Genomic DNA, 16,936 nt, shown 5'->3' with positions numbered 1-16,936 from the left:
CCTAACCTACATTGATCCATGTGATGCAAAGAAATAGGTCTTTGTTTTTTTTTTTTGTTTTTTTTTTTTTAATTTTATTTTTATTAGAAGTACGGTAAATTACAATCCTACACAACACATATATCTTAATACATTTTTTGTACTGCTTCATTTTTTTTTTTTTGAGCTTTAAGAAAAAGGTAGAAGTAAGGAAAGTAAAGAAAGTGCAAGAGAGTCGTGCAGTGCAAGAGTGTAGGGAAAAGAAAGCCCCTTAGGAAAGAAGTTAGAGAAGGAGGTAAAGTGAGAAAATAGACCCTAGAAAAGAAAGAAAGAGAAAATAGAAACAATCGCTCTATTATAACATTAAACTCCGCAGAAAGGGGACTACCAACCAAGTCTGTTTTTGTTGTTTTACCTCCCGTTACCAGGTCCTGATTCCGCTTATTTATATATTTGTTTTTTTTAGATTACTATTGCACCTCATACTTGTAATAGGTCCAGAAACATAAACCACGTCTTTTGGAATTGGTCTGCTTTACCTGCTAGGAGGAATCTCATCTCTTCCAGATGTAATGTTTCAAACATATTTGATATCCACATTTTTATTGTTGGTGTCGGCGCATTTTTCCAGAATTTAAGTATAAGCTTTTTTCCCATTATTAGCCCGTAATTAAATAAATTCTTCTGAAACACGTTTAATTCAGGGTTACCTTCCGATATTCCGAAGATAATCCATTCTAGTTTTGGTACCAGTTTTATTTTGATCAATTTTGAAAAAATATCAAATATTTCATACCAGAATTTTTGGATTTTTGTACAAAAAACAAAAGAGTGCGCTATGGTAGCTTCAGAAATAGGTCTTTGTGCCAGGGGGTAAAAACCAACACTTCTGCCTTTTCTCAATTTTAACTGAATCTGACATTTGTTATCTTCTTTTCAGATAATCATATTCAAGTTTTGGAAAATCAGACAGCAAGAGTTGAAAAATCAACAACAATCCCTGTGACTAATTTTGCCACAGAGACTTTCTATTCAATATTTGAAAACTTCACATACGCTAAAGAAAATGATAAAACAGTGACATTTAAGTATACTGATGGTAAGACAGATAATCTTGTTTTGTTTTTTTAAGTGATTTCAGGAGATGCCTTAAAGTATAGTTATAATGGCCTTGAAAATCTGTGACTTGGGCAGAATAATTCTGTTGTACATTGGCTAAGAAAGCAGAAAAAAAAGATAAAAATCAGCTGTGACCTGATTCTGTAGAGATAACAAAATTTAGTCAAGGCCAATATGGGTAAAACTATCTTTCACCTCAAGCGTGTGAGATAAAGTTGCTTGAACTTGGAACTGGGAATTTCCTCAGCTCCTATCTCCCCAATGTTGAGCCTTTGGGACAGAGCTTGTGCACAAATCGTGTCAACGATAAATGGATTGCTAAGCAAGGCATCCCCCTTAGTGACTAGACGGTCTCTCATATGAGATGCAAATGAAGTCTATTGAAGTTACCATTGCAATCTGTGTCAACAGGAAGCCAGGGCAGTGTATTTATGGCCTTTGAAATTTGTGTGTATATAGAAACATTAAGTGCAGGAGTAGGCCATTCGGCCCTTCGAGCCTGCAACGCCATTCAATATGATCATGGCTGATTATCCAACTCAGTATCCCGTACCTGCCTTCTCTCCATACCCTCTGATCCCCTTAGTCACAAGGGCCACATCTAACTCCCTCTTAAATATAGCCAATGAACTGGCCTCAACTACCCTCTGTGGCAGAGAGTTCCAGAGATTCACCACTCTCTGTGTGAAAAAGGTTTTTCTCATCTCGGTTTTAAAGGATTTCCCCCTTATCCTTAAGATGTGACCCCTTGTCCTGGACTTCCCCAACATCGGGAACAATCTTCCTGCATCTAGCCTGTCCAACCCCTTAAGAATTTTGTAAGTTTCTATAAGATCCCCTCTCAATCTCCTAAATTCTAGAGAGTATAAACCAAGTCTATCCAGTCTTTCTTCATAAGACTGTCCTGACATCCCAGGAACCAGTCTGGTGAACCTTCTCTGCACTCCCTCTATGGCAATAATGTCCTTCCTCAGATTTGGAGACCAAAACTATACGCAATACTCCAGGTGTGGTCTCACCAAGAGCCTGTACAACTGCAGTAGAACCTCCCTGCTCCTATACTCAAATCCTTTTGCTATGAAAGCTAACATACCATTCGCTTTTTTCACTGCCTGCTGCACCTGCATGCCTACTTTCAATGACTGGTGTACCATGACACCCAGGCCTCGCTGCATCCCCCCTTTTCCTAATCGGCCACCATTTAGATAATAGTCTGCTTTCCTGTTTTTGCCACCAAAAGGCGTTTACAGTCCGAATTGCCTCTGGGAAGAAACTCCTTCTCAGCCTCTCCGTTCTCACTGCATGGCAACGGAGGCGTTTGCCTGACCGCAGCGGCTGGAACAGTCTGTTGCAGGGGTGGAAGAGGTCTCTCATAATTTTGTTTGCTCTGGAGTTGCACCTCTTGTTGTATAGTTCCTGCAGGGGGGTGAGTGAAGTTCCCATAGTGCGTTCGGCCGAACGCACTACTCTCTGCAGAGCCTTCTTGTCCTTGGCAGAGCAATTCCCGAACCAGATGGTAATGTTCCCGGACAAGATGCTTTCCACCGCTGCTGCGTAGAAGCACTGGCGGATCCTCAGAGACACTCTGAATTTCCGCAATTGCCTGAGGTGGTAAAGGCGCTGCCTTGCCTTACTCACCAGTGCTGAGGCGTGTGATGACCATGTCATATCCTCAGAGATGTGGACTCCCAGATATTTAAAACAGTTCACCCTATCCACAGGTTCACCATTTATACTCAATGGAGTGTACGTCCTCGGATGATGTGCCCTCCTAAAGTCCATGATCAGCTCCTTCGTTTTTTTGATGTTCAAGAGGAGGCTGTTCTCCTGGCACCAGAGTGCTAGATCAGCCACCTCCTCCCGGTAGGCCCTCTCATCATTGTCTGAGATCAGGCCCACCACCACAGTGTCATCAGCAAACTTAATTATTGAATTGGTGCTGAACCTAGCCACACAGTCATGTGTGTACAGGGAGTACAATAGGGGGCTGAAGCTCGTTGGTTCCACTACATGTTGATTTAGATAGCTATCCCGTGATCCCAACTATATCATAATCATTAATGGCTATCTGCACGTTCAACTCATCCACCTTATTACGAGTACTCCTTGCATTAAGATACAAAGCCTTCAGGCTTGTTTTTACAACGCTCTTACCCCTTATACAATTATGTTGAAAAGTGGCCCTTTTTGATTTTTCCCCTGGTTTTGTCTGCCTGCCACTTTTACTTTCACCTTGCTACCTATTGCTTCTACCCTCATTTTACACCCCCCTGCCTCTCTGCTCTTGTACCCATCCCCCTGCCACATTAGTTTAAATCCTCCCCGACAGCACTAGCAAACTCCCCCAAGGACATTGGCTCCATTCCAGCCCAGGTGCAGACCGTCCTGTTTGTACTGGTCCCACCTCCCCCAGAACTGGTTCCAATGCCCTAAAAATTTGAATTTCTCCCCCTTGCACCATAGAACATGGTGCAGCACAGGAACAGGCCCTTCAGCCCACAATATCTATGGTAGACACGATGCGAAGTTGAACTAATCTCCTCTGCCTGCACATGATCAATATCCTTCCATTTCTTGCATATCTATGTTACTATCCAAACGCCTCTAAAATGGCACTACCTGTATTGGTATTTGATTCCACCACCATCCTGGCAGCTCGTTCCAGGCACTCATTGTTCTCTGTGTAAAAAAAATCCCAAGCATCTGTTTCAAATGTTTCCCTTCTTACTTTAAAGCTATTCCTCTTGTCTTTACATTTCCACTCTGAGAAAAAGGTTCTGACTGTCTACCCCATCTATGCTTCTCATAGTTTTATATACTTCTATCTGGTCTCAGCCTTTGACGCTCCAGAAAAATAATTCAAGTTTGTCGAACCACTCCTAATAGCTAATCTCTCTCCAAAGCCTCCTCATCCATATAATTGTAGAAACAGAATGTATCTAAATATTTCCACTGTTACTCAAAAGCTCCAGATCAACCTGACATACTATAGTCTCTTGCTTCCTGGATTAAAAAAAAACTTAGATATGGGAAATCAGAAAACACTGGAAACATTCCGCAAGTTGAGCAGCATCTGTGGAAAGAGAAACAGAGTTAATGTGTAGGAATGAACTGCAGATGCTGGTTTAAATCGAAGATAGGCACAAAAACCTGGAGTAACAGTGGCTTAGACAGCAGCTCTGGAGAAAAGGAATAGGTGACGTTTCAGGTTGAGACCCTTCTTCAGAATTTCAGAGTTAACGTTTCAGATTGAAGACCATTGATCAGAACAAAGCAAGATTTTAAGTTATAGAAAAATGGAGAAAGTAGGGGGGGGGGGGGGGGGTAGGACAAGAGGAATAGCCATGATAGGGATAGTAATAATAATATTACATTTTATTTGTATAGCGCTTTTCAAGGACTCAAAGTCGCTTTAAATAGTAGTGGATTGCAGTGCTGAACAAGTGCGGTTAATGATTTAATAACAATTAATGTTTTCTCTCTCGCCCCATTAACATAGTCTGACGTGCTGGGGATTAAAATTGCTCGATCGCTAATGCTTACCGTGCCAACTCAATATTACATGAATATTGAGTTTTGTGGTATTTTAGTTTCAAATACAAAAGCTGGAGGGAGCAGGAGCAGGTTATTCAGTCCCTTGAGCAGCCTGTTACACTATTTATTATGAGCATAGAAACATAGAAAATAGGTGCAGGCCAGCACCGCCATTCATTGAGATCATGACTGATCATCCACAATCATTAACCCATGCCTGCCTTCTCCCCATAATCCTTGATTCCACAAGCCCCAAGAGCTCTATCTACCTCTTTTAAATTCATCCAGTGAATTGACCTCCACTGCCTTCTGTGGCAGAGAATTCCACAAATTTGCAACGTGTGAAAAAGTTTTTTCTCATCAGTTTTAAATGGCTTCCCCATTATTCTTAGACTGTGGGCCCTGGTTCTGGACTCCCCCAAATTTGGGAACATATTATTATTATTATTATTATTATTATTATTATTACATATTTTATTACATATTTAAAATGATTAACATTATACTTATGGGCGTCTTTCAAAAACTCTCAAGGACGCCGTACAAAATTTAATAAGCAGATTACAAAACATATAAACCGAATAAAACAAAAAACACACAATTCGAAGAGAGAGCAGCGGCAGCTTAACGCGCCAGTGTTCACTCTCCCTTCCGGCAGCCATCTTAGAGACAAAACAATCAAAACACCTTTTAACATTGAACATTCACTACAGTGACTCCTACACACTCCTCACTGTGGAGGAAGGCGAAATATAGTTCAAGTCCTTTCCCCTTGCTCTTCTGCGGTCGTGGGCCTCGAGCCCCCGTTTACGGGATGATCTTGACTCCCATAGCTGGTGTTCAGGCCCTCCGCATCAAGGAGCTCCAGTTCAGGGGGTTGTCAGCTCCCCCGCGCCGGGCGAAAGAACCTCGCGTCGGGGCAGGTCGAGCCTTCCGCGGCGTTGGAGCTCCCGACTAGCCTCACCCCGAGACTGCGAGCCCTTGGCGATAATGTCCGCGGTGGTCATGGTGGGAGCGATCCCAGGCAAGGGATCCGCTCCGATGTAAGCCCACGCCCCGTGGTGGGGCTCACGACAGTCTGAGGAGGCTTCCAGCCCCAGCGATGGTAGGCCGCAGAGCCAGGAGAATGTGATCCGAAAATTAATCACATCTCCGGGAAGGTAAGAACTTGAATAAAGTTTACCCCGAAATGTTCCTGCAGCTAGCTTGTCCAGTCCTTTTAGAATTTTATACGTTTCTATAAGATCCCCTCTCCTCCTAAATTCCAGTTAATACAAACCCAGTCTTTCCTCATATGACAGTCCCACCATCCCGGGAATTAACCTCATGAACCTACGCTGCACTCCCTCAATAGCAAGGATGTCCTTCCTCAAATTAGGAGACCAAAATTGCACACAATACTCCAGATGTGGTCTCACCAGGGCCCTGTACAACTGCAGAAGGACCTCTTTACTCCTATACAAATCCTCTCGTTATGAAGGCCAACATGCCATTAGCTTTCTTCACTGCCTGCTGTACGTCCATGTCTATTTTCAGTGACTGGTGTACAAGGACACCCAGGACACCCTGTTTCCATGGCTGATTGCAACTTGAACTCTCCATTCCTACCTATCTGCAGTAATCATTCCCTCCTCAGCTTATCAAGAATGAATCTACTTTGTATTTAATATATGTGAAGTGTCTGCTTCCAATGTCCTTTGAGGAAGAATGTTCCAGACACTCAATGATCTTAGTAAATAAATTCACCTCGTCTCTGTCTTAAGTGGATGACCCTTTATTTTTAAACAATAAACTTTAGTTCTCTATTCTCCAACATGAGAAATCTTCCTGTCCACATCCTTCTTGTCAAGACCCATGGTCAATCTTCAACTGGATGGTCTAAACTCTTGACAGAGATGGTTTCACCGTACACATGTAATTTTCCATAGATTACCGAGGTATAGTTAACATAATTGTCTTTATCCTTTAAGGAACAACTTGGAAAATTGTCATGGTGGTTCTGGGCGGGATAACGTTGAGTCTGGGAATGATTGTACTGATTCTGAATATCACTCATGGCAAGTAAGTGTGATAATATTAATGTTATTGGTGAGTATTCATTGCATTGTGCAAAAAGTTGATTTGAATCAATGATGGATTGTATGTGCCACTGGTTTGACGACCAATAGTTTTTTGCATTAAACAATGCTACAGCCTCTCAAGCAGAGGTGGGTGCAGTTTCTCTTCAATTCTCTCAGTTTACCGGGCAACTTGATAGCGACATTTTCGTAAGTTCATAAGTGATCGGAGCAGAATCAGGCCATTCGGTGGTAAATGGTGGGTATCCATGGAGAGTAACGTGGCATTTAGTGGGCAAAGGTTGAAAAATTTGCATCTGTGTGTTCAAATCTTCCATCTATATTTCTGAGCCATACTCTGGTGTATTCAGTCCCTGAACAATGAAGGATCTAGCTTTTTGGGGGGGGGGGGGGGGGGGCGATGTGAGGGAGGGGGGGGGAGAGAACAATGGAGGACCCAGCGTGTGGGGACCGTCATGAAGATGGGGAGGGGAACCAAGGACGGGGGTGGGGGGGGAGAACAATAGACAATAGACAATAGGTGCAGGAGGAGGCCATTTGGCCCTTCGAGCCAGCACTGCCATTCAATGTGATCATGGCTGATCATCCCCAATCAGTACCCAATTACTGCTTTTTCCCCATATCCCCTGACTCCGCTATTTTTAAAAGCCCTATCTAGCTCTCTCTTGAAAGCATCCAGAGAACCTGCCTCCACCGCCCTCTGAGGCACAGAATTCCACAGACTCACCACCCTCTGTGAGAAAAAGTGTTTCCTCGTCTCCGTTCTATAGGAACACCACTGGGACCGTCAAACGGGCCCATCAGCGACTGCACTTCCTGAGGAAACTAAAACAGGCCTCACTCCCCACCAACATCCTCAGGACTTTCTACAGGGGCACGGTGGAGTCTGTACTCACGTACTGCATCAATACGTGGTACTGCACCTGCAACTGCTCGGACAGGAAGGCTCTGCAGAGGGTAGTGAGGGGAGCAGAGAGGATCATTGGCGTCTCCCTACCCTCGGTACAAGAACTGTTCCAGAGCCGCTGTCTGAAGAAAGCACAGAGAATTGCCAAGGACAAACTGCACCCCCTCCACACACACCTGGATCTCTTGCCATCAGAGCCCGGACTACGAGGCTGCTAAACAGCTTCCTACCACAGGCTGTGAGGCTGCTAAACAGTCACTCTGCACTCACAGTCACTTGACTTGACTGCGGCTGGCACGGACACTTTAATAACTGGCACTGGCCACTCAAATCAGCGGCCCCGGACATTTTTTTATGATTGGTTTACTGTATTTTAACATTGTGTTTTTTACCTGATTTTAACTATTTATTCTGTTCCATCAGGGACTGGATTGTTTTTAGTGTTATTATGTGAGAAGTGTTTAAATTTCATGTGCGAGGCTCCGCTATTCACTGGGAAACGTCTTTTCATTTTGCACTGTACTTGTTGCTTGCAAGATGACAATAAAGGTTGATTGATTGATTGATTGATTGATTGATAAATGGCTTACACTGTGGCCCCTGGTTCTGGACTCCCCCAACATCGGGAACATGTTTCCTGCCTCTAGCGTGTCCAAGCCCTTAACAATCTTATAAGTTTCAATGAGAAACCCTCTCATCCTTCTAAACTCCAGAGTGTACAAGCCCAGCTGCTCCATTCTCTCAGCATATAACAGTCCTCCAGGTGTGGTCTCACTAAGGCCCTGTACAACTGCAGTAGAACCTCCCTGCTCCTATACTGAAATCCTTTTGCTATGAATGCTAACATACCATTCGCTTTCTTCACTGCCTGCTGCACCTGCATGCCTACTTTCAATGACTGGTGTACCATGACACCCAGGTCTCGTTGCATCTCCCCTTTTCCTAATCGGTCACCATTCAGATAATAGTCTACTTTCCTGTTCTTACCACCAAAGTGGATAACCTCACATTTATCCACATTATACTGCATCTGCCATTCATTTGATTGGCATTGATTGGTCTCATCAGCAACAACGATGAGCTGGCCTACAGGGAGGAGGTCCAGCACTTAGCAGCATGGTGCGCTGACAACAATCTGGCCCTTAACTCCAAGAAGACCAAGGGGCTCATTGTAGACTTCAGGAAGTCCAGAGGCGGAATTAAAATTGAATCTGAATCTGAATCTGAATCGGATTTGCCCAACATGCATCTGCCATGCATTTGTCCAACATTTCCTCACTGCCTGCTGTACTTGCATGCTTACTTTCATTGACTGATGTACAAGGACCCCCAGATCCCGTTGTACTTTCCCTTTTCCCAACTTGACGCCATTTAGATAGTAATCTGCCTTCTTGTTTTTGCTACCAAAGTGGATAACCTCACATTTATCCGAATTAAACTTCATCTGCCATGCATCTGCCCACTCCCCCATGAGGGTGGAGCTGCCCAAAGTTGACTGGAAAGATACACTAGCGGGGATGACAGTGGAAGAAAAATGGCAGGTGTTTCTAGGAATAATACAGAAGGTGCAGGTTCAGTTCATTCCTAGGAGGAAGAAAGATTCCAAGGAGGAGAAAGGGACGATCATGGCTGATAAGGGACGTCAGGGACAGTATAAAAATTAAAGCGAAGAAGTACAACATAGCAAAGATGAGCGGGAAGCAAGAGGATTGGGTAATGTTTAAAGAACAACAGAAGAAACCAAAAAGAGAATACGGGGAGAAAAGATGAGGTACGAAGGTAAGCTAGCCAAGAATATAAAGCAGGATAGTAAAAGCTTCTTTAGGTATGTGAAGAGGAAAAAAATAGTTAAGACCAAAGTTGGAACCTTGAAGACTGAAAAAGGTGAATTTATTATGGGGAACAAAGAAATGGCAGATGAGTTGAACAGTTACTTTGGATCTGTCTTCACTAAGGAGGACACAAACAATCTTCCTGATATAGTAGTGGCCAGAGGATCTGGGGTAACAGAGGAAATGAAAGAAATCCACATTAGGCAGGAAATGGTGTTGGATAGACTGATGGGACTTCTTCCCAACTTTCTGAAGTCATGTTGGGGAACCTCCTTCCTCTTCTTCCCGATGTCGTTTGTGACTACGTGCACAACTACTGCCGGCTGTTCACCTTCTCTCTCGAGGATGTTCAGAATTTGGCTCGTGACATCCTGAACCCTGGCACCAGGGAGGCAACAGACCATCCTCGCATCTCGCCTGCCGCCACAGAATCTCCTGTCCGCTCCTCGGACAATGGAGTCACCCACCACTAGGGCTCTGCCCGACGTCGGTCTTGTTGGTCGAGTCCCATCTCCAGGATTGGAGCCACCGACGTGTCCGCCACTCGGACTGGAAACATCGCCTCCCCGGACAGTTCCCAAGAGGGCGTACCTGTTTTCATTAGGCACAGCCACCTGGGTCTTCTGCACTCCACGATTTCCACCCTTCCTCTCCGTCACACACCTTGGTTCTTCCCGTAACCTCGGCGTGACCACCTCACTGTAGGTCCTGTCCAAGAAACTCTCGTTTTCCAGGATGGCCCTGAGGTCATCCAGCTGCTTCTCCAGCGCCCCAACAAAGGAGGAGCTGGTGCAGGATACTTTGTGACTTTGTTAGCGCTGGTTATGTGGTGACTATTTGCATACCATGCAAAGGATTTCACTGTGCCTTGTCACATGTGACAATAAAGTGTTCAATTCCATTCCATTCCAAGCAAATCTCAGAAAATTAATACCGATGTCAGCACAAAATGTTAAAGTGCATTAATGTATGTATTCTGGAATTACCATGAAAATAAAAGGATGGACTTTAGTATGTGCGCCTACAGAACAATGTCTCAAGCACTATCATGAGCAGCACAGGGGCTCCACAAGGAACTGTGCTGGCTCCATTCCTGTTCACCATCTACACAGCGGATTTCCAATACAACACCAACAGCTGCTTTTTGCAGAAATTTTCAGATGACACAGCTGTTGTAGGCCTCATCAAAGGGGGCAATGAGGAGGAGTATAGAGACACAATTAACAACTTTGTGGAGTGGAGTGCACACAATAATCTCCATCTCAACACCACAAAAACGAAGGAGATAGTTGTGGATTTCAGGAGGGGGAGGAGGAGGACTCAACCAACACCAATCACCATCAGGGGCACTGAGGTGGAGGTGGTCGCCAACCACAGGTACCTTGGTGTGCAGCTTGACAGTGAGCTGGACTGGAAGAGTCATATGGAGGCGGTGTACAGGAAGGGACAAAGTAGACTGTATTTTTTAAGGAGGCTAAAGTCATTTAATATCTGTCAACCCCTACTGTGCAGTGTCTACCATTCAGTGGTGGCCAGTGCTCTGTTTTTTGCTGTGGCCTGTTGGGGAGAAGGCGCCCGAATAGCGGACAAAAACAGACTGGATAAGCTGATCAGGAAGGCCGGCTCAGTGGTTGGGGCAGAGCAACTAACGGTCCAGCAGGTGGCAGAGGCCAGAACTCTGAAAAAACTAGGCTCAATAATGACCAACCCCACTCACCCACTCCACGCCCTGAAGGTGATCAAGTGCAGCATCTTCAGTCAGAGACTGATTGCACCAATGTGCAAAACGGAGAGACATAGGAAGTCTTGTATACCAGCTGCTATAAGGTTTTATAATGCACAAAAATTTTAACTTATTATGTATTGAAGATATCTGTTGAAATGTGTGGTGTTATGTCTGTCTTGAAGCTGTTGTGGCACTGTAATTTCCTGTAAAGGATTATTAAAGGTTATTCTATTCTATTTAGAATCAGAATAAGAGAAAATAGAATTCTCCCCATGGATTAACCAGCATTTGTCCCTCAAACAGCATCAGTAAAGCTGGCCGTTTATTTCCGTCTGTGCGATTGCATAGCGTACATTCAATGTTGCATTATATAATGGCAACTTCAAAAACAGTGAGGTTTTCTTTTTGTATGTTCCAGGGCTATTTTTACATTATAAAAAATGCTTAATAATAGATGAAGCCAGTGAAATTATCTGATGCATTTTTAGTTTGGTTGCAGCATAGGATCACAAGGTTAATCCCTGGGATGGCGGGACTGTCATATGTGGATAGAATGGAGCGGCTGGGCTTGTCTATATTACTAAAAGTCTGATCTTGACCGCTTTTGGCCCACTGTGGTGCAATTTCCGAGAGAACGCCGCCACCTACGGCCGTCATTTTTGGACACGTCGCTCAGAGACCCCCTCCGCCTTCCTGGACCGGAGGATTTTTCCCATCGATGAAAAATCAGAGAGATATTAATGTTTTAAAACAATACCCCAGTCTCTCTGCTGCCCCCGCTGGCGGCAGGGGGAGGGACTATAAAACCCGGAAGTGTCGTGCCTCAGTCAGTCTCTGGCAGACCCAGAAAGCTAGAGGGTCACGGCTCTCTGAGCTGCGAATAACACTGAACGCACGTCTACTCCATGGTGAGTCCCCTCGATGCGGTTGTAAAGTGGCTGTAGCCCAATTGTTTACCTCGCCTTTTTAAAAAAAAGTTTGTTCACAAAATGAATTTTAGTTGTCGGATGGCTGCAGCCAAATTGTTTGCCTTGGCTTTTAAAATCGTTGCAACAGTTGGCCCACAATGTCTATACTAGCCCTCTGGAAACTAGTACCTTCAGCCCGTAACACCCATACTAGCGCAACAGACAGCGGAATTGGTGGGGAGGTGGAATATTGCGTTGGTGATGCTGGGTACCAACGGGTCCCACTTAGTCTAGTATACTCTGGAATTTTGATGGATGAGAGGGAATCTTATTGAAACGTATAAGATTATTAAGGGATTGGACATGCTAGAGGCAGGAAACATGTTCCCGATGTTGGGGGAGTCCAGAACCAGGGGCCATAGTTTAAGAATAAGGGGTCGGCCATTTAGAACGGAGATGTGGAAAAACTTTTTCACCTAGAGAGTTGTGAATCTGTGGAGTTCTCTGCCTCAGAAGGCAATGGAGGCCAATTCTCTGGAAGCTTTCAAGAGAGAGTTAGATAGAGTTCTTAAAGATAACGGAGTCAGGGGATATGGTGAGAAGGCAGGTACGGGGCACTGAATGTGAATGGTTAGCCATGATCACATTGAATGGTGGTGCTGGCTCGAAGGGCCGAATGGCCTACTCCTGCACCTGTTGTCTATTGTCAAATGCACAGGGAACCACAGCGTAAACGTGGCCCTAATTACAGTGCCCTTGACAATTAGAGAGGGGGGTTATCTTCTGCCTTTGCACTCTTGACAATGAGCATAATCAGTAAAAGAGTACAATACATTTCAACTGTACCATGCACTTGGCTTTTGAATATTATGTGCATGCATACTTACATATCTCACAAATTTATAATTTTCTGTTGTAGCCTTGAGCTTCTCCTGTGTGGATTCCATAACACTGGTACAGACTATACACTCTGTAAATTTACACTACAATGTAGAATTATGAAATCCACACCCAAATTCCTGATGCACCTCTCCTCCCAGAAATCTCGACCAGGATTATGGATATATAAAGCCTCCTATTCTCCAATACTAAGATTTGTGCAGGATTCCCAACTTAAAAGGTCTTTGTAAAGGCACAGGATGCATCTTGGTGCTTGATGCATTTCGTACAAAGGAACAAATCATTTCTATTCCAGTCACTCCATCTAAGGACTGGAAATCTGCCACTGGTGCAGAATAAAATGTGTGTTCTTCACAAACAGAATAGGGGGGGGGGGAAGAATTGGCTCAATCAGCACTTTGCCAAGCTGTGTGGAGAGGTCATGTGGCTCAGTGAAGTCTGGAGATTGTTCACATGTAAGCTTTGTTTACTCAATATATGTTCTCCCTGCCTACTTGAAAACTGAACAAAACATTTGGCACAAACTATTATTAATCATTATATGTGGGAACTAATTGAAAGGAATATGACACATTTTAAAATTGTGCATTTGGTTTGAATTGTATTATTGTCTCCTTTTATTCATCTATTACTGGAAAATCACATTCGATTAACGTTAATACATAACACCATGATTATCAGTGGAATAAAATAATTCATATTTTGGTAAATCAAATTATTTTATATTTATTTTTTTAATTTGTATTTTCAAAAATCATGATGCCTAAATGGGAGTGATTAATGCTGAGCATAACAGACCAGAAATATTTTGATGGAATTTTAATCCTGGCTGTATGATGAAAAATTGCTAGTACTGTACAGCATTTAAATAGCTGCAGAGTTATCCAATCCCATGCCCCCCTGACAATTGCAAAGGCCATCATAATCCCCACAGAACTAGCCTTCATAACCAAAGATGTTTTGTCCTTTTTTATCTACGGGCCAAGCACCTGTTATAGGCTTTACAGCACCGTTTATTTGGAGCTACCAGGCAGATCATGGCCTCAGGTTTCACTCTGGTTATATCTCTACATATTTAAATAGATGCTTCAGTAAGGTACTGAGCATCTGTCACATCGTTCACAAAGATCTCTTACAGACGAAACATTGATCCGTACTCCAGACTAACACTCCATGTAGTTGTAAATAATCCAATGAGGTAAAACACAACACAAATCTGAAGTAAGTGATATACAAAAGCCCAGTAAAGCTGCAATCTTGTTTAAACCAGAGATGCACAAAAGCCACAATGGAATATCAGAATATTCCATCTGTAAGAAAATATGAATGAACTGCAAAAAAATGGCAAAGCTTGCAAATAAGATAAAGGCTAATAATAAAAGTTTTTAAACCTATATTAATAGTACTCTATTCATCCCGTTGAAAGAAGGATGTTAATGGTTTTGAACCAGTTCTGAGAACAGAAAGATATTTGAACAGAGTAATTTAATGTAACTTTGTTTAAGCTAGGTCATGTCTGATTAATCTAGTTGAATTTTTTGAAGTCAGTAATAAAGTTGAGAAGAAATTCAATTAAATTTGAGGAAATATTCAACATGTTTCCAAGCAACTTAAAATAAAAATAATATACACTAATTTTGACAGGATTTGTCATATGTGTTTTGCAAGGATGTTTTTTGGAGCTTTTAGTTTTTATAATGTCTGTGAATGAGTTATATGGTATGGAAACAGGCCCTTGGCCCAACTTGCCTATACGAACGAAGACATTTACAGGAGCTAGTTCCCTTTGCCTGTTTTTGGCTCATATCCATCTTAACCATTACTAATCATGTCGTCTAAATGTTATTCAAACATTATTATTGTAGCTCCCTCTACAGGTTCCTCTGGTAACTGGTTCCATACCCTCCAAACTCTGTAAATGTTGCCCCTCAAGCTCCAAACATCGCAGAATAAAAGGATGTATCTTTAGAAAGGAGAGGATGAGGAATTTGTTCAGCCAGAGGGTGGTGAATCTGTGGAATTCATCACTGCAAACGGCTGTGGAGGCAAGTGTTTGGGTATTTTTAAAGTGGAGATTGACTGATTCTTGATTAGTAAGGGTGTCAAAGGTCATGGGGAGAAGGCAGGATTATGGGGTTGAGAGGGTAAGATAGCCATGATTGAATGGTGGAGTAGACTCAATGGGCCTAATTCTGCTCTTATGTCTTATGAACTTTGAAGTCTTTCCCCTCTCAGCTTAAATCAAACTCCTCTAGTTTTAATGCGTAGGAAGGAACTGCAGATGCTGGTTTAAACCAAAGATAGACACAAAATGCTGGAGTAACTCAGCAGGACAGGCAGCATCTCTGGAGAGAAGGAATGGGTGACGTTTCAGAAGAAGGTCTGAAGGTCGACCCAAATCGTCACCCATTCCTTCTCTCCAGAGATGCTGCCTGGCCTGCTGAGTTACTCCAGCATTTTGTGTCTATACTCTAGTTTTAGACTCCCCCATCCAGAGAAAAAGAGTGGGAAAAATTCACATCATCGATGATCGTTGCAATCTTGTATGTCTCCACAATGACTCCCTTCAACATCCTGTAGACACAAGGAACTGCAGGTGCTGGAATCCTGCATACAATACAATGTGCTGCAGTAACTCACTGAGTCAGGTGGCGTCTCTGGAGGACATGGATAGACGATGATTCGGGTTGGAACCCTTAACATGAATAAACAATGTTTTGGGTCGGGTCTCTTCTTGGTCAATTATGTGGTGTGTTATTATTCAGGGCTGCCAACTCTCACGCTTTGAGCGTGACACTCACGCATTTCAGCCAATTCTCACGCCCTCACGCTGAAGACATAATTCTCACGCTGAATTCAGTCCCTGCACAGCAAAGATTCTACAGTGGAGCTGTAGCAGAGCTATAGGATCTTTGCTGCACAGTTTGTCTCAGGTTTGCGCCACATGACAGCGATCTATCTGCACGGATTGGGGAAGCGCGTCGGTCCCGGGCAGCGGGTGCCAGCGCTTTTGTGCGCCGTCTGCGAGCGCTGCGCTTCCGGCTGCCGCGGCAACCTTGCTCCCTCCCTCCCTCCTGCCCTTCAACACACACAGCAGCGCCAACGCCGCCAATCCACGCTACACCGTGCCCGCCAGACTCCCCATTGGGCGGCCGGGGAAAGAGATGGAGGGGGGAGAGAGAGAGAGAGAGAGAAAGAAAAAAAAGTGAGGGATGGAGGCAAAGAGAGACAGGGGGAGGGAATGGAGTAAGGGATTGAAGGAAGGGAAGGAGAAAGAGGAAGCATGAGGAAAAAGAGGGAGGGGAGGAAAGAGGGAGGGGGGAGGAAAGGTGTGTGTGTGTGTCTGTTTCCCTGTGTGTGTCTCCCTGTGTGTGTCTGTCTCCCTGTGTGTGTGTGTGTCCCTGTGTGTGTCTCCCTGTGCGTGTGCCTCCGTATGTGTGTGTGTGTGTGTGTGTGTCTGTCTCCCTGTGTGTGTGTGTCCCTTTGTGTGTCCTTGTGCGTGTGCCTCTGTGTGTGTGTGTGTGTCTGTCTCCCTGTGTGTATCTGTCTGTCTCCCTGTTTGTGTGTGTGTCTCTTCCTATGTGTGTGTGTCTCTCCCTGTGTGTGTGTGTCTGACTCCCTGTGTGTATGTCTGTCTCCCTATGTGTGTGTGTCTGTCTGTCTCCCTGTGTGTGTGTCTCCCTGTGTCTGTGTGTGTGTGTGTGTGTGTGTGTGTGTGTGTGTGTGTGTGTGTGCGCGCGTATGTGTGTGTGTGCCTTCCTTTGTGTATGTGTCTCCCTGTGCGTCTGTTGTCACATCCTGGCCTTAGACAGGGCTGCCAACTCTCACGCTTTGAGCGTGAGAGTCACGCATTTCAGCCAATTCTCACGTTGATGACAGAATTCTCACGCTGTCTTCAGTCCCTGCCCAGTTTGTGTCTTTGCGCCATATCACAACGATCTGTGCAGTCTGGG

The 16,936-nt window shown here is 44.1% G+C and overlaps 1 protein-coding gene across 1 annotated transcript in view; it reads left to right on the top strand.

Moving 5' to 3' along the window:
* The window catches only part of LOC129695597 (uncharacterized), a 51,507-nt gene that overhangs the window by 32,395 nt on the left and 2,176 nt on the right, over positions 1-16,936 (top strand). The window contains exons 3-4 of the mRNA XM_055632697.1: positions 920-1,078; positions 6,603-6,693. Coding sequence (XP_055488672.1) covers positions 920-1,078; positions 6,603-6,693 — 250 coding nt within the window. The remainder of the gene's footprint in view (positions 1-919; positions 1,079-6,602; positions 6,694-16,936) is intronic.

The sequence above is a fragment of the Leucoraja erinacea genome, chromosome 1, assembly GCF_028641065.1.
Source record: "Leucoraja erinacea ecotype New England chromosome 1, Leri_hhj_1, whole genome shotgun sequence".
Taxonomy (NCBI): Eukaryota; Metazoa; Chordata; class Chondrichthyes; order Rajiformes; family Rajidae; genus Leucoraja; species Leucoraja erinaceus.
This window is presented reverse-complemented; position numbering and strand designations above follow the sequence as displayed.